This window comes from Pelophylax lessonae (genome assembly GCF_965119305.1).
Source record: "Pelophylax lessonae genome assembly, chromosome: 1".
NCBI classification, from domain to species: domain Eukaryota; kingdom Metazoa; phylum Chordata; class Amphibia; order Anura; family Ranidae; genus Pelophylax; species Pelophylax lessonae.
In genome coordinates, this window is record NC_138768.1 from 695,303,081 (window position 1) to 695,321,873 (window position 18,793).

Below are 18,793 nucleotides of genomic sequence, written 5' to 3' on the forward strand. Positions count from 1 at the left end.
GGGGGATTTCGCAGCACAGAAAGTTTTGAACCTAAATACATAGAATGCATTAAGGTGAATAACCTTAAGTCTTTAGAACCACTTTAAGTTAACTTTAGCAATGCTTGCCTGTTTATTCAAAGGCTCATTTTGATTGCTGGGACAGTTCAGATGTCGTTAATGGATCCTCCCCCTTTCTACATAGAATCGTCAGGCTCAATCAAGAAGTGAAAGTCCAAGTGCAATAGCACAGTAACCAATCAGAATGTTTTTTTATTTTTTTTTTTATTTAGGGATTGTATCTGGGTAAACTGAAGCCAGATTTCTGTAAATTACTTCTTTGCTCTCTAAGGCTATGGCTACATTCACACCTGAGCGTAGCGTTTTCGCACGTTTTTTTACCGCGATTTACAGGTGTTTTTACAGGCCTTTTTTGTGCAGGTGTTTTTAGATTGAATAGAGACCAATGGAAACCGCCTGTAATCTGCCCAAAAATAAGCTCATGTACTTTTTTGAGCGTTGGGCGTTTTGCTCACAGCGTCAAAACGCTCAGATGTGAACAGGGGCCATTGAAATGAATAGGATTTGTCTTGTTGGGCATTTTGAGAGCGGATCCTAGAGCAGAAAAACTCCCCAAAAACGCCCCAAAACGCCTACATGTGAACAGAGCCTAAGTGTTTTAGCAGAAAAAGTCTAAATGGAAGAAGTCCAGCTGTCAGCTTTCTTATTTACCTTCGAATGCCATGTTGTGCTTGATTCTGCATTGGCATGGATATAAATAATGATAGAGTGTAGGGGATTAGTAATGTGTGACATGCATTATGCAAACATGAAATCCTGTTTTACTTGCATAACTGGTACTACTGGCCCGGCATGACAGGTTCTCTGGAACCTCCTATACTAGAAGGCTTTCCTCAATGCATGTACATTTTTTTTATTCACCAGAGGAAGGAGGGCAATTTCATTCACGCACGTGTCAATCAGGGCAGCAAGGCAAGTATACATTTGTAGTATCTATTAGAGCTGCACCATTCTGGATAACATTTTTTTTTTCTTAGAAAAAAGATCACGATTCTCGGCGTAACATCATCTTTTACATTGTACAAAAAATTGGGTTAACTTTTACTGTTTAGTTTTTTTTAAATCCATTAAAATGTATTTTTTCCCAAAAAAACTGTTTAAAAGACTTCTGTGCAAATACAGTGTAACATAAAAGATTGCAATGATCGCCATTTTATTCTCTAGTGTCTCTACTAAAAAAAAAAAATATATAATGTTTGGGAGTTCCAAGTTGTTTTTTTTTTTTTCTTTTTTTTTTCTCTAGCAAAAAATACAAATTTTTAACTTGTAGGCAACAAGTGTCAGAAAAAAAGCTTGGTCTTTAAAAGGTAAAAATGCCCTCACAGACTGAAGTCTATTCCTTTGATCTAAAAGAACAAAATGACACATTGTAAAGCATTGTGTAGTTATCTAGCAGCCTTAACAATGTTAATAAACATGCGCAGGAGGCTCTTGTGAGCTGGGGGTGAATCGCGATCGCCATTTGTTTTTATGATTAGGACGCTTTCACACTTGGGCGACTTGGGACTGCAAAGTTGCATGACAACTCGTACGCCATGATTTCCAATGAGTACCGTTCATTTCTGTATGACTTCATGTCGCAACGACTTCAAAGTAGTCCCTGCACTACTTTTTGCTAATTTTAATGCATTTTGAGGTCCATAGACATAGGCATTGCTTCAAGTCCAGTCAAAATTGCGGCAAAAAAATTGCTGTAAAATCGTGCAACTTTTAGGTCGCATAAGTGTGAAAGAGGCCTAAATCGTGCAGCTCTAGTATGTATAGTAAAATGTAATGTAGTGTCTTCTGGAGGCATGAAGGTACGTGGGGAATAGAGAGCAGAAGCTAGGCATGTGACTAATACCAGATATGTGACTGCGTGTACAGAGCCCTTTGTATTTCCTAACAGCCTACGCTGAGGCTTAGCTTGTTCCTATACCACTTCCCTGTTTGAGAAAACACTGCATTCAGATCATTTATGTGTTTGAAGACATTTTATTAAAATATCTCTTGAATAGTTTGCAAAGTGATGCGGTTTTTTGGGGGTATTTTTTTCACCCAGAACTTGACTAATAACACACAATTTGCCATAAGTCTTTAAAGTGTATGTATAAAGTAAAGCATGCTTGCTAGTCTCACTGTAGAAATTAAGGGAATAATCCTCTGCATTGTGTTTAAAAGGCTTTGTGATCTTGTATGCATAGATTCTCCCCTTCTTTCATTGTCTCCAAAACATGTCTGGATAAGACGTAGTTACCGGAGTCAGGCTGCACATGCTCAGTTTGGAGTGTATTGATAAGAGTTTTTGTTTTTTTTGTTCTTTTGGGAGATTGCATGTGATCAGCACAGGGCCGATCAGCACTGTCTAGAAAGAGGTCTAAGGGGCCCTGCATCCTGATAGGACAGCCAATGCAGTATGAAAACTCCTCCCACAAGCTTTAACCAGTCACTGAATGAAGTCACGACTGCTCTAACTGCTGATGCAAAAAGTTATTAAGTAGCTTATATTTACTAAATTTATTGCATTTCCATGTTCTGTGTACCGTGGGAGAACAGATATAGTGAATGCAGGATCCTGGGTTTAGTAAAACTTTAAATCGAACCTTTACAGCAATTGACTTCAGGCCTTTTATTTTCACTCATGATTTCTGCTTCATAGAACACTGTAGACTATAATAATGCTTCCAGCACTGGATAGTTTGGGGGGGACTAGCTACTATGACGGATTCTCTTAAAATAAGTTGGAAAGCCTAGGCAAAGTGATGGATCTCTTTTTAAACTATCAACACTGCCTTAACCACCTACCGACCGCCCACCGTGTATTTACATCGGTGCTTACGTTAAATACAGATAGCTGCCATATCCCTGGTATTTTTTTAAAATGGCGGGCGGTCCGCGTTAACACAAGGGTGGTCCCAGCGGCGATCACCACGGGATTACCTTTATAGGAGTCGGGAGAGATGCCCCCTCCCTGCGCTTCCAGGTCCTTTTCCCCGCTTACTGGAGCCGTCGGTAGCGGGGGAAAATGATCCGGTCCGCTCTCCTCTTAGGCAGGAAGTCGAGTGAGGGCAAGATGGCCCCCACTTGACTCTATAGCCTTGAAGGACCAGAGTGACGTCATTCGTCGCTTCCTAGCAATGACCTTAAAGAGCCTCATATATATATATATATATATATATATATATATATATATATATATATATATATATATATATATATATATATATATATATATATATATATATATATATATATATATATAATATAACTGAATATAAAATGTCAGCAAAAAAGCAAACCTCTATATATATATATATATATATATATATATATATATATATATATATATATATATATATATATATATATATATATATATATATATATATAATGGTTCAGGGACTTCTATCCTGCTGGAAGTGCAGGCAGAGCAGCCCATTCAAATAACCGAGGTGTGCGAAAATGCACAGATGTGAACCTAGCCTTAGGTACTGATGCTCTCATTTAACTAGAGTTGAATAGCTAGAACACCTTCGGGATGAAATAGAGCGGATACTGTGAGCCGGGCCTTCCTAGAAGAGTTGAAACTGTTAAAGTTGCAAAGGGTGGGCCAATTGAAAATGTAATTCTACAGACTAAAACCTGCGATGTCATTAAAGTTCATGTGCGTGTAAAGGCGTCCCAATATTTTTGGTAATATAGTGTACTTTAAATACATAGAATGCATTTAGGTGAAAAACCTTAAGGTGTTAGAACCACTTTAAGTTAACTTTAGCAATGCATGTCTTTTTCTTGAAAGGCTCATTTTGATTGTTGGGATCATTCAGATGTCCTTAAATAGGTGGTCAGTATCATAAAAGTAATAGTCTGAAAATATTTACAACTGTTACAGTGGGCACAATTCACTTAGCGATATGTTACCGCATTAGAGTATGCTTCCTTTGGCTGCAAAGTTTTGCAGGCTGCTGTTTAGGGGGCCCCTTGGCCTTCCTTGATTCCTTGAGGGTGTTCCTGTTTGGTTTTTAGGTGGACCTCATCTTGTTGTTTCTGATGAGTCCTGAGTTGCCTGGTTGGCTATGTTGGCCTTGGACTGTTATTTTTTTTTTTGTTCTTCTGTTCCCACCCCTCATTTGGGTAGATAGAGAAAACTGGATTTTTGACTTGCCGTAAAATCCTTTTCTTTTAGGTTCATTGACGGACGCAGTAGTGGGTTAGTGTTTTTCTCTGACACTGCTTTGATACAGAACTGACATCCTATGCAGGAATAGAGAGGGTATACCCCCAGGGACTGCCCATAGGCGTAGCCAGAACTTCTTTCTGCTTAGGGGGCAGTATAATACGACTGATATGCATCAGAGGACTGCGTCCGTCAATGAACCTAATGCCCCATACACACGTGCAGATTATCTGCAGACTTTTGTCTGCAGACTTACCAAAACCATATAATATGAGGTCAAACCTAAACACTTTCAATTTGTATGCAATCCGGCAGGCCCTTGCACTACATAGAAAAGGTAAGTCTGCAGACAAAAGTCTGCAGATAATCTGCACGTGTGTACGGGGCATAAGGGAAAACGATTTTATGGCAAGTCAAAAATCAATTTTTTTCTTATTTTCCTTTCAGTGTGTATTAAATCACTTGGTTTAATAAATGGAGCAGGTTTCTCTAGTTCTTGCTAGACCTCTCTGAAAAAACTTTTTTTTTTTTTTTTTCAGAGCAACTCAAAAAATATGTAGATTTTTAGTTTTATAATGCAAATATCTATATATAAAATTGCTGCAAGTGACATTTTCTTTGATGGCTGTAATATTAGGACAGTAGGACTTTGTGAATCTTATGTTTTTTATATGTGTTAATTTACTAATATTTAATTTTTGATACATTGGTCTCCACTTGGTGTGACGGGTTAAAGGTTAAGTTCAGCTCTGTTAGAAAAAAAAATAGATTTACATATTTTTACAGCTTAAAAAATGCACTTTTATTATTATTTTTTTATTATTATTATTATTTATTTTATTTTATTTTTTACACTTCTTGCAAAGTATTGCACCCATGATCCATGGCTCGTGAGTGCAATGTCAGGCTCCTGCACACACTCCCAGCGTTCGTACTCATACCTCTGTATGGGCTTTCAGTTAGAAAGCTGGAGGACATATGAATCAAATACAAGTGAACTGATCAGCGCACTTGTAGTCCATTTAAAACTAGAAGTCATCTGCCACAGTGGCAGATGGGTCATGCAGTATATTTACAGATTCCATACACTGATTTTAAATGTGACAGCAGCAGTGTGTGAGAAACCCCCACCTGCTTTCATGGTGAGGAGGGGGTTGCTGGAACATGTTACATCCTTAAAAGAGAAGTTGGGGGGGATATAAAAAAAATAAAACAAAAAGAACATTGATCCAATGCTGCATCTGTCGTCCACCACCTTCACACCAACTGAGTGATCAAAGACAGCTGATTGCTCAGTTCTCAGTCTTCACTGAGCATCGAGGGTGACTATCAGTCTCCAGCTCTCTGCTTCCCCTCCAGGGCTCATTGGAACGCTAGGCTTGGGGGAGGGGGGGGGGCTATGGGGTGGGAGCAGCAGGCTCGAGCTGTGCTGAGAGGCTGAGCCCTGGTTCGGGCATTTGAGTAGATCCCAACATTAGATGGGATCTCTTTAAGAGAGCTTTGTCCCGTTGTTGGCTTAATATGGGTCACAGATTTAAAGAACAAAGTGCACTGCTTAAAATTCATATATTTTTAATTTGGTTATTATGAACTAGGTAATAATACTAATGCACTAGTTCTAAGCCCATTTCTTCTTTCGATTTTGTTGTTTTAGGGCTGAATTTCTGCAGGAGCTTTATAAATTGGGCATTTATGAAGCACATTTAGCACAATTAGTTCATACAGGTTTATGTGAATTCTTGTGTCACAGTACTGGGGAAACCTTGGATTTGCAAAAATCTAGTTTAAGCTAGTTTCCAGAATGTCCACGCATTTTGGAAGACAACAGGTCTTTGTAATGATGGCGTTTTTTTATTAAGCTTGCAAATTGAGATCTGATCCCCAGCCGCTTCCTCCTGTGTTGCTGTTTTACTTGTGTTACTGTCAAATGTTTACTGGTAAAAATAGTCCTAGGAACAACTGCTGACCATCTGCTTTGCTTCTCAAGGTTTATAACGAAATAGTTTTAGACATTAAAGTGTACATTCAGCAAAAACTTTTTGAGCGGGGAAGGATTAGAACCCCTGTCCTCTAAACTTTTTCTGCTGACAATGGTTTCAAGAAACAGGAAGTGAGGGAAAATTTTGCTAAAGGGACACAGATGACAAATGATAGGGAGATCTATCGAAGTCTTGGAACATGGGTTTTATCCCCTCCCTACTCTTTTCAGACACAAAGTTGGCTTGACTTACATTTTAAAGGATAACTAACCCCAAGAACTAGCGTTAAAAATGTTGCAGCTTATTTCTGAAATAGCCCATACATGTTTTTTTTTTTTTCGTGCAGCCAGTGGGTTGAATTGGGAAAATACCCCAATCTAAACATTCGAGGTGAATGAAAGAATGACTTCCGCTCATCGAACTGCATTTATATGACAGGCTGGTTATACAGAAGTTGATTGGTGAATCGACTTCAATACAACCACTGTCCCCATACATGGATTCAAAATTGGGCCAGCCCTTCCTGAACTGGCTAAATTTCCATCCATATATGGCCAGCCTAAGATGTGGTGACTGCATTTGTTTTTCAGGCATAGAAAATACACTTTGATCTTGACAAAAAAAAAATGCAGTGTCCTTATTTTAACGGGTAATCCTCCAACCCCTATGTGATGAAGATTAAACAAAGGCATTCATGTTTGAAGTCCAGCCTGGTAGGAAACAATGGATCTGTCCATTGATGCAGTGGAGGAGTGCGGCCACCCAGGGACAGAAGTGTGATAACCAGGACACTGACAGGCAAAGCTCTGACAGTGTCTGATAGTGTCATTTGTTGCCAATGCCAACCCAGTCATATTCTTGTTGGCCTTTTTACTAAAATTGGCTGCCCCACTGACTGAGGAATGGGCTAGAAACAGTAGGGGTCGAAGTGTCTGAGAAGGTTTTTTATATAAATCTCTGCAGTGCCAATAATGGCACAGAAGGAATTCTCCTATAAAAAGATTTACAGTATGGTAGCAAAGAAGGTGGCATTTCAAATACTGGCGATATGGGTTGTCTTACTCTCATGCAGGGTTTATTTAGAAGAGCCACCTCAATCTCTGTGCTCCAGCAAGTGGTTTGCTTCAGCAAGTGGATTAAAAACAGAAATTCTTACTTCTGTCAGCCCAGCCGCGAAAAGTGAAATTCCGCAAAATAGAAAAACCCTATTAAAATGCATTGTAGGCATGTTTTTTTTACTGTCACTCTACGTGTAAAAGCATTTTAAGATCTTTAAACACACTTTTAAAACAATAGAAACTCATTTAAACACATAAAAGATACTGAGAGACATAGCAAGAGCTATGGAAAACACAAAAATATTCAATTTTTAATGATTTATATAGTAAAATAACATTACAAAAAAAAACGCGAATTACCGGGACCGCAAAAACGGAACCGCGATGGAGCGGGGGATTACTGTACATCATACTGTAAGAAATCCCATACTCATTAAGGTGCCTCTCCACTGAAATCATTTATTCCAGCGAACACATTATTGCAGTCTATGATGGCTTTCTTTGAATTACAGAAACTCATAGTCTCCTCTTTTACATCTTCCTAGGAACACACTACAACATGTCAAATGGAGGTGGTGCCAACAGTAGCACCCATCTGCTGGATCTGTTAGATGAGCCCATCCCAGGAGTCGGCACTTACGATGACTTCCATACCATTGATTGGGTGAGAGAGAAATGCAAAGACCGGGAGCGCCATCGGAGGGTAAGTTTCTATTTCATTTTAAAGATGCCGGATGAGCAGAATGACTATAAATTAGCAATTACATTCACCCGTTGTGTTTTTTTTTTTCCACTGCTCTAGATCAGGGGGTCTCCAAACTTTCTAAACAACGGGCCAGTTTACTGTCCTTTAAGCTTTAGGGGAGCAGGAGTATAAAATGTCCTGGTGTCAGTGGGAGTAAACAATGTCCCACCATTGGTGCTAGTGAGAGGAAAAGTGCCTCATCATTGGTGTCAGTTGTATGAATAGAGACTCATTATTATCATTTGGAGGGATAGAGCACCATCATTGGTGTTAGTGGGTGAGATAGCGCCCCATTATTGATGCCAGTGAAAGGAATAGTGTCCTATCATTGGGTCACTGTCACTTGAAGGAATAATGCCCCATTGTTGGTATCCGGGTAAAGAATAGTGCCCCATCATTGGCGTCAGTGGGAGAAATGGTGCCCCATCATTGGAGCCGGGTTGGGGAATAGTGCCCCATCATTGGTGTCAGTGGAAGGAATAGTGCTCCATCAGTGTCAGTGGAGGAGTAGTGTCCCATCATTGGTACTAGTGGGAAGAATAGTGCCCCATTGTCTGTGTCAGTGGCAAGAACTTTGACCCACTGCTGCTTACAGTAGTGGGATAATGCCCTAAGGGCCAGGTAAAAGCAAGCAAAGGGCTGCAGTTTGAACACCCCTGCTTTAGACTAGTCACACATTTAAATAATATCCTTTTATACTAACCAAGGCTTAAACAAGATCAAGAAGGGACACTTTTTCCTGCGAGCCTGCAGGCATTGCATGAATGTTCATGTCCTCACCAAGCCATAGAGTATAGTCCGTTTATATCCTTTTAAGTCTGCACCCAGAAATGGGTGAAGCAAGTACTGCATTTGGAGGCTACATGAAATACTAGGAGTTGGGGGGGGGGGGGGTTCCAATTGCCAGATTGTAAATATTATATTTTGTGAACTGGGGTCATGGGTTCAGGTCCCACTAAATAAAATTATTGTGGCGGTTTTATGTTCCTCCAAAGCCATATTGGTTACTTAATTAGCTTCATTACTGGACCAAGTGTGTGTGAACAGAAGGCAAGCTTATTTGGAAAGTATCTACTGATGTGTCTGGTTTGGTGTCCTTGTAAGAGTAAAATAAATTCAGATAACAGTCAGAAAAGTAAAATGTATCCAATTTCTCATAGGCATGTACTTTTTTGGCAGTGTGAGTTTTATGATTTTACATCTTGTAAGGAAGGAGGAACAAGACTGAAACTGTTTAGTTATTGACAAAAAATATTGTTTTTTTTCCCCCAGATTAACAGCAAAAAGAAGGAGTCTGCATGGGAGTTATCTAAAAGTCTCTATGACGCTTGGTCAGGGTGGCTGGTTGTAACGTTAACTGGTTTAGCGTCAGGTAAGTAGCTGATTGATGTCTGCTTTTTAAAGCCAGGTATTTGAAAAGGAGGCATAGATTTTTTTTTATGCCTCTATTTTATTGTTAAGACAACTGTAGAATTTGGTGGTACAAGTTGTCAACACGTAAGGCCTGTACACACGATAAGAAAATCGGAAGTAAAATTTAGTCTGACGAACGATCTGCCAATTTTTCAATCGTTAGTACGGTGCTTTCGACAGCCAATTACGTATTTGCATACAACAAACTGGATGTGCAGGCTATAAAATTTTAATCGTATGTGAACACAACGTCTGATTTTCGTTTAATTAGTACAGTTTTCGTCCAAAAAAAAATAAGAGCCAGACTAGGCATGCTCAGCAATGAAAGAACACATACAAAACAGTTCAACACATGACATCACTTCTGAAGTTAATTTCTGTCGTACGAGAATTTTCGTATGAAAGTAACCTCTTCACTTTCCATATGAGATTAGCATGCAACAAAAAACGAAAGAAAATTTGTCCGATAATCTGATCGTGTGTCCCATATCTGGCGAGTATGATCTTGACTTTAGTTGCACAGCCTTTATTCTGAAAATGTTCTCCCTAGGTCCTCTTCATCTTGTGCTTACGTGCCACAGCCCCATTTCTTCCTGTGGAGATCCCAACTCATGGCGGTTTCCTGTGGAGTATGGCTCCCCCCCCCCCCCCATATGACTGAATGGGGAAGAACACCTCCTGTTAAAGTGTGTGTGTGTATATGTGTGTGTATAATATATATATATATATATATATATATATATATATATATATATATATATATATATATATATAGAATTTGTATGATGCATTCTGTTACTAGCATTAACACAGCAGTTTTTCTTTTTTTTATTGTACAGGACACAGGCTTGCTATTCATAGACCCTAGTTATAGGCTGCCATCTTCAGGTTATTGGACTGTGGAACCATTTTGGACACATCTCCTGGGCGTAGAACCCTATCCTGATACAAATGTGATGCATTAACACAGCAGTTAATGGTTGCTCCCTCCACAGATACAGTGGAGGAGTGATGTAGCTTTTAAAAAAATGCAGCCATCACACAACAGAAATGTTGAATAAAACATTGAGGCTGGAGTCAAAGCAGCCTGATAAATGCATAATTCAGTACAGAAGCTCCAGATTCCTGTGGTGAACAACTTTCACAGAAAAAAGCAAAGTTGTGAAAGTATCATGAAATCAGATTGCATGTCCTTGCTTTTAAAATGTTCATATTTCAAAAAAATGCACTCTTGGATCAATGCATATTACCAACTGCATAGTTTGTAATATGTGATGTAGTCAAATGACATTTGGGGAAGCTTTCCTCTACAAACAGTAGGTGTAATATGGAGTCATTCAGTCTCTATGGCTGGAAGGGCTGATGTGAGTGGCGATCTATCTCTCATACAAACTTTGAAATGGGATGGAATTAGAAGTGTCAGAGCTGCCATGTTTTTATATTGCCACCCATGCAACCTAGTTTGGGACTGATTTATATGTTTCTATCTAGAATGCTGGCTGCAGCGCAATCATTTAAAAATGAATGCACGGTTACAGATAAAGTGCCTTGACTTCCACTTTAAGAAGTGTTTTGTTACTACTTAAGTTGCATTGAGGTATCCTTTTTTTTTATTTGAATGGGCTGCTAACACAAGAGAATGGACAAATAAAACACCTACATTTGCACCTTTCCACCTCATGTGCAGGGACGCCATACACGGTCATCTCCATCTCCTCCTCCACCTCATCTGCAGCAATGCTGTGCTGGGAAGATAGGTCCTTAGCCAGGGTGTGCGCAAAGCATCCCAATTTTAAAGTGGCATCTCTGCCGCTGTCTTTGATGGAGCGTGGGGGAAGCAGCCGGCTTCATCTTGGGTTTGCTTTTCCGGAGCTGCACTGTCCTCTTTATTGTGCTTTGGCTCTGGTGTGCGGACCCAGCTATATAGGGTAGCTCACTAGGATGACCGAGTGTGTAGAAAGCAGATTATTAGTCAGAAGCTGATGGAAACCTCCTTAGCTAATATTAAGCAACGTTTTGTCCGGAACTGCAGTGTCCAGCATCTGCTAACAGTAGAAGTCTGGTCAGGCGACCAGAATCATAATTTTTAGTGTTAATTTAAACAGCACAAATTATAGAATAAAATGCATACTTTTTCATCCCTTTTTTGATTGTGAATAAACCAAGAAAATAGGACAGGCTTTTTAATTTGTCCATACTTTGAAACTGCGTTGAACAGTGTAGCCCAATGCAGGTCTTCTACCCAGTGTATAGTTATCTGCAGTTTCTACTTAAACAAGATTAAAATAGAAAAAAAAGTGTTTTTTGTTTTGTTTGACTGGATTATATAACAAAAATAAATAAAAAAAAAAATTTTGTAAGACCATATCGCCAAAAGAAAGCCTTATTTAAAAAAAAAAAAAAAATATATATATATATATATATATATATATATATATATATATATATATATATATATATATATATATATATATATATATATATATATATATATATAATTTATTTATTTTTTTCTTTTTTAAATGAGGCTTTCTTTTGGCGATATGGTCTTACAAAATTTTTTAGACATTACTTCAACAAAACTAGTGAAAAAAGTGTAACCATTGCTCTCTGGTCTATGGCATATACAGGTGTGAAAGCTGAAGTGGTTTATAATGGGTATGAATTGTAAACAGACTTTCTTTTCAGGTCCTTTTTATGTGAGCGATTTTACATGCATATCCTAGACTCCAGCGGCAAGAATCAGCAGATTCTTGCAGCTCGGATGACCGCTGTAAGCTGAACAGCGGCTCCTGCTTCCCCTGTACAAAGTAATGACAGGCTGAGAGTAGCCTTATGTGTTTGCTGAAGCTGTGGTTGAAGCTGGATGAGCGACCCTGGACGCAGACAAATGCTTCCAGGCTTGAACACATGTACCATGTACTTTTTGCATGTGTAATAACCCATATATTGCAGAGCTATCCTGTTAGTGTCCTGAAATTGCTGTTTACCAGAATAGGTCAGAAATTGATTCAAACTTATATCGAGCACCTTAGACATACAGTACAACAGCAGGCATGTTTGTATCTCTGTAAGTTACCCATCCCAAACTGCTCATGCAACAATTTTCTCCTATTCTAGTAAGACTGAAGTTGTAAAATGGATCTAAAAACTTGGAAAATTTGTATCCACAGGTGCCCTTGCAGGCCTAATAGACATTGCAGCAGACTGGATGGCAGATTTGAAGGAAGGAATTTGCATGGATAAGTTTTGGTTTAACCATGAGCAATGTTGTTGGGATTCAAATTCTGCCACATTTGAGGAACGAGACAAGTGTCCACAATGGAACACCTGGGCGGATCTGATTATTGGCCAGGCAGAAGTAAGTCTTCCTATACTTGTTATGAAAATTAATCATTTTATCTGGTAATTTCAATATACATATATTGTTTTCAGCTCAGAAACTTCATGGAAACGTGATTGTGAAGGGGTTTTTTATTTTTTTTCCTTCTTTCTTTCTTAAGTGTAAAATGTTTGTTATTTAACTGCTCTGTGCAAGAGATTTGCACAGAGCAGCCCAGATTCTCCTCTTCTGGGGTGCTCCGGTGTCGCTTGTGGCTCCTCTTCATCGGGTGCCCCCATGGAGTGCCCCTTTCCATGGGGGTACCCGTGCAGGTGAGCTCACGAGTCCCACTGCTGCGTCCATTGACACAGACAGCAGGACTCAGCCCAGACTCCCCCCCCCCCCCCCCCCCACTCCTGTGTTACTGGATTTGATTGACTGCAGCGGGAGCCAATGGCTCCTGCTGCTATCAATCTATTCAGTGGCTGAAGCGGCTGGGCTCGTGCTCATCGCTGGAATGATCGGGTTCAGGTAAAAAAAAAGGGGGGCTCAGGGGCAGCTGAAACAGAAAAGGTTTTAACATCAGGCTTTACAACTCCTTTTAAGTGTTTGTAAATGTTGTTGGGGAAATATTACAACTTTATTTTTTGTGTGTAACATGCATGATATTTTTGGGACTATAATATTGAAACCAGAATTACCATATTTGTGTAACTTTCACCATGGTTCAGGTTTCTAGTGAAGTGCACTGTCTCAAGTCCGTCTACCCCATAGATGACACTTTTTTTTTTTTTTTTTTTATCCCTAGCAACATCTGTTCTGTAGTTTGCGTTGAAGTAACAAAATGCTGGATGGTCATAAAGCATATAACATTTAGTTTACTGTTTGTTTTAAACTTTTCTGAGAGCCGGTTAAGGAGGTTGTAAACCCACCTCACAAACTTTTACCTATAGGTAAGCCTATATTAAGGCTTACCTATAGGTGCTATAAATATCTCCCAAACTTGCACCGTTTAGGAGATATTTACAGTGCATACTGCCGATGACGTCATCGGCGCAGGCGCTCTGAAGGAACGGCCACCCGTGCCGTTCCTCCAGAGCTCAGTGCCGTGAACGGCGGCTCCTGCGCGCAGGCGCGGGAGTGATGTAATCGCGCCTCCGGCCAATCAGATGGCCGGAGGACGCGAACCCGGAAGCAGGACGGCCGGACATGTCGCCGTCCTGTCGCTGAGGTGGCGGCACGGCGGGGGCTTCGTTTTAAGGTAAGTACTACATAATGAGCTAATATGCGATGCATACTAGCTCATTATGCCTTTCTCTTTACAGGGCTTTTTATTTATCGTTTTTTTTTGGGGGACTTTACTTCCTCTTTATTACCGGAAACCACGTTCCCATGCAGTGCGTTTCGACAGCCCATTTTTTAAAATAGGCTGCAAAATGCACCGGACAGCTGGAAAAGCTTTACAAACTGTTATGAGGTGCCCACACATGCATTGCATTTGGAATCTACATTTGCACTGGCATGCAGATCACAAGGGCAGGAGCATCATCTGCGGTGCGGTAAACTTGCACAGAATGCACCTTTCCAGCACCACGCTCTGGTGTTAACCGCCTCTGAAGTCGTTGACAGTGAGTTTTCAGACAAGATTTCACACGTTTGCGTAATGCATGTGCAATTTTTTGGTAATATTTTAATATTTAATTTCTTAAAAACTGAACTGTATTTATCTTTTGTTCTCCGTGCCCACTTAGATCAGACTTTGTAATTATTGAAGATCTAGGCAAACCTCAATATACCCAGCATATTTTATCTTCTTGGCTCTTATAGGGTCTTTATGTAGGAATGTGACACACCTCTCCATTTAAACATGTCATATTCGGCTGTAATGCTTTTTGGTTTTTAATTACCCCAATCAAAAAATGCTCAATGTCAACTAGATGGCACTAAGGATTATACAAGGTAATTCTAATACACTGCATATGACAAGTTTCTTTTGGAGCTGTGCAGTTGTGTGCTACATTTGTTTAGCACACTTTTTATACATGGACCCCATAGTGTTAAAAGGGACTGTTTTTTTTTTTTTTAACAGCACAATGATCTTATCCTTTTAGACTATAATCCAAAGGAACAAAGTCACGAAACTGTGGGTAGATGCTCTTTAGGCTTTATTATCTAGTGTTTATTTTTTTTCTTAAAAATAGTAATATTTTTTTCCTTTTTTTCATAAAATACTGTCTTCACTTTTTTATTCTTTTTTTTCTCAGTGCTGCTAATCTCCTGTCTTTGTGCATTTCTGCTGCATGCCATTGCTCTGGAATGGCTTCCTGATGCTAACATAGGTGGGCCAGACCTACATAATGTTTCCTGGCATGGCCGCTTGTAGTCTCAACTAGGGTCATGTTTGCTACATGGTGACAACATAGAAACAAGATTTAAAAACCGTTGTCACCTCCTGACAGGAAGGGCCTAAACAAGGTCATATAGCTAATGTATATCTATCAATCTAGGAAAGTCACAGCCATCTAAAACTTCTTGCTCACTTTGAATTTATTCCAACATTTATTTATCAATTCAACATATTGAGCAGGAAGCTTTGGAATGGAATTACGTCACATCAGACCCCCCCCTCCCCGACGCGCCTGAGAAACAATCTGAGGATGCGAACAGAGAGCAGATCATCTCTGATTGCCTCTATGGCCTTGGAGGACCAGGGCGTTGTCATGGCATCACTTCCAATCTAGGGCAGAAGGTAATATTTCTAATTTTTTTTTTTTTTTATATTTTGCTTTACAAGGTAAAGTAGACATTTGGGGTCTTTTTGACCCCAGATCTCTCTATAAAGGGGACCTGTCATCCGTATTTCCATTACAAGGGATGTTTACATTCCTTGTAATGGGGATAAAAGTGATTAAAAAAAAAAAAAACATGAAGGGACAGCATAAAAATAAAAAATAACATAAGATAAAAAAAAAAATGTCAAAGCAACCCCATCCCTCCTTGCTCGGGCGTAGAAGCGAACAAATAAAAGTCACACACGCATATATAAACAGTGTTCGCACCACACGTGCGTATCACCGTGAACGTTGGAGGGAGAGCAAGAATTCTAGTGCTAGACCTCTGTAACTCTAAACGGGTAACCTGTAAAAAGTGTCGCTTATGGAGATTTTTAGGTACCCTAGTTTGTCGTCATTCCACAAGTGTGCGCAATTTTGAGCGTGACATGTTGGGTATTTTTTTTTAGTCGTGGAACCTCATTTTTTATATATCCTGTGTGTTCTTTTTTTCTTTTTTTTTTTTTTTAATTGATTAAAGTGTATTTTTTTCCCAAAAAAATTGAATTTAAAAAAACGCTGTGCAAATATCAAATTTAAACCGTCGTCTGTTTTTTCTCTAGGGTGTCTGGTAAAAAGAAAAAAAAAAAATATTGTTTGGGGGTTAGAAGTAGTTTTCCAGCAAACACTGATTTCAACTTGTAAACAAGTGCCAGAAAAGGCTAGGCCTTCAAGGTGGATAAGGTGACGTGTGTAACACACACACACTGTTTTATACTTCACTTTACAATCCCTTTTTAAATTCCTGTTTGTCCATTTACATATGCTACAAATAGCATAACCGAATGACTTAAAATGCAATTTTTATGCTATTTTTTAGGGTCCTGGATCCTATATAATGAACTACATTATGTACATCTTCTGGGCTTTGAGTTTTGCCTTTTTGGCTGTTTGTCTGGTGAAAGTTTTTGCCCCTTATGCCTGTGGCTCAGGAATTCCAGAGGTGAGTTTTGGTTGTGCTGCTTCTATAGTAGTGTATATAATACTATGGTTGTTGCATCGGACTGTCTATTATTTACCATTGGCATATACAAGCTGTACTCTTCCATTAAAGAGGTGTATGTGTGTAAAGCCCCTTAGTATTTTCACTGTTCACTATTAGGATATAAATTGATCTGGTTTACTCATGTCAGGCCATATATTGTCAAACCAGTGTGACAGTGGAACAAGTGATGCCCTATTTGTGATCAACAAAGTCAACCAGTTGGGTTATTTAACTGGTATCAATACCCTGTTGCTCCTTTTTTATATTTGTGTTTTTTTTTAGCAAGATTATATTTTTCTCTTTCATTCACTGACATACACAACTTCAATTCTTCAGACCATTGGGCTTATGCTCTCCATCTCTAGGAGTAGGACTAGGCAGAAACCTTTTTTGGTTACGCCCCTGGGGCAGTCTCAGAGGGTATACCATCACTTCCTGCTGTAGGACACCAGTTTTTTTTTCTGCCTAGCAGGAGTCAGGACCTGGCTCTTTCCTGCTGGGATCTGTGGTCCTGGCTTTTTTTCCTATTTAAATTATATTTTTTACTTTTTCTTTCTATTATTTTTGTTCCTGTGTGAACTACAATCAACTGTTCTTGTGTGGACTACAGTCACCAACCAGACTGGGCGACACACTGGATTTTCTAGATCCTTATGGTCTTCCCAGTCTGGCCTGCGAATGCGGCCCAACTAATAACTTTGCGCTAAGTTGGCCACGACATAGCCCCACTGGAAGGGGGTTGATCGGCGAGTGAAACACCTTGCGAGGTCGCATAGTCCTGTCACGACAGAAGTCCCAACCAGAGTCGCAGCGTACCTCAGGCTGCAGCACTCCCATTCCAAGATTGTGCAGTGGACTGCTGGAGTGGCGCCCGCATGGTGACTGTGGTATGGTGAGTAGTGTCCCCCCTCCTTTCCTGCGGAATTACTGGAGTGGTCGCAGGCCCCCCCCTGGGGATTGTAGGCCCCTTCAGTGTCCTTCCTCCCCCTGTCTTTCCCCCTTCTCCTTGGCGGGGTTCCCCCCTAATTTGGTGCCCTCATCTGTTCCCCCGACCCCTGTTTGGGGGCATGGGTGAATTTGGGTAGGGGGGCTGCATGGTTCTGGACTGGAGGAGTGGTGGATAATGCCGCTGTCGGCCCCTCTAGGGGGTGTCCGTACCTGGGTGCTCTGGGGGGGGGTCCCTTCTGGGGGTTGTTTTTTTTTTTTTTTTCCGGCTTTGACTGCCATGTTTGTGTAGTCTAGTGGCCATGTTTTTGGTTTCTCCATAGAGTTTCAATGGCAGCCATTTTCCTGTAGTTTAAGGCAGTGCTGAGGCTGTGGGGGCCTCTAATGTCAGGTCAGCGTTTCCTCTTCCTCTTTCCAGCAGTCTGGCGGATCGTTTTGGCGCTTTCCAGCTAGGGAGTTTCTGGGGGTATCTATCCTTCCTCAGCTGTATACAGCACCAGGGGTGTGCTGATTCTTGTAGTGCCCCAGCAGTGCACAAGGGGGAGGGGGCCTGGCGGTCTTGGTACGCAGACCTGGTCTCAAGGACCAGTCTATCATCCTGCTTTACGGTTGCTGGCTTTAACGGCTTGACTGTTGAAAGCAAGGTTTTGAGGGATAGAGGCCTTTCTGACTCGGTGATTCCTTCTCTTTTGAAGGCCAGGAAATCAATGTCAAGGAAGATCTATTATTGTACGTTGAAATCGTACATTTCATGGTGTGAATCGCAGCTGCACCCTCACTTGTTTTCTATAGCTAGGGTTTTGGCCTTTTTAAAAAAAGGGCTTGAGCAGCAGTTTGGCTTTGAGCACTATCAAGGGCCAAGTGTCGGCCTTGGCTATTTACTTCCAACGTCCCTTGGCTACTATTAGCTTGATTCACACTTTTATTCAGGGGGTGCTTCATCTGGCTCCTCCGAGGAGATCCCCCGTTGACTCTATTTGATCTCAATCTGGTTTTGTCTGTTCTTCAAAATCCTCCTTTTGAGAATATTGGGGAGATTTCTCTGCTTTTGACGCAGAAGGTTGCCTTGGGTCTGGGTTGGCGGTGCTGTCCTGTCCGCCTTATTTGGTGATCCACAGAGATAAAGGGGTAAAGTGGTTCTCCGACCTAATCCCTCCTTCCTCACTAAGGTGGTTTCGGGTTTTCATCTCAATGAAGACAGTGTGTTGCCTTCCTTATGTCCTAAGCCTAAGCATCCCAAGGAATTTGCCTTGCGCTCTTTGGATGTGGTTTGGGCGATAAAGGTTTATCTGACGGGTT

The 18,793-nt window shown here is 40.4% G+C and overlaps 1 protein-coding gene across 4 annotated transcripts in view; it reads left to right on the top strand.

The window, feature by feature from the left end:
* CLCN3 (chloride voltage-gated channel 3) overlaps positions 1-18,793 on the top strand; it is a 198,086-nt gene that overhangs the window by 107,215 nt on the left and 72,078 nt on the right. For all 4 annotated transcript variants that reach the window (XM_082243985.1, XM_082243987.1, XM_082243986.1 and 1 more), the window contains 4 exons: positions 7,799-7,956; positions 9,271-9,370; positions 12,585-12,772; positions 16,385-16,507. In XM_082243985.1, the coding sequence (XP_082100111.1) occupies positions 7,799-7,956; positions 9,271-9,370; positions 12,585-12,772; positions 16,385-16,507 (569 nt within the window). The remainder of the gene's footprint in view (positions 1-7,798; positions 7,957-9,270; positions 9,371-12,584; positions 12,773-16,384; positions 16,508-18,793) is intronic.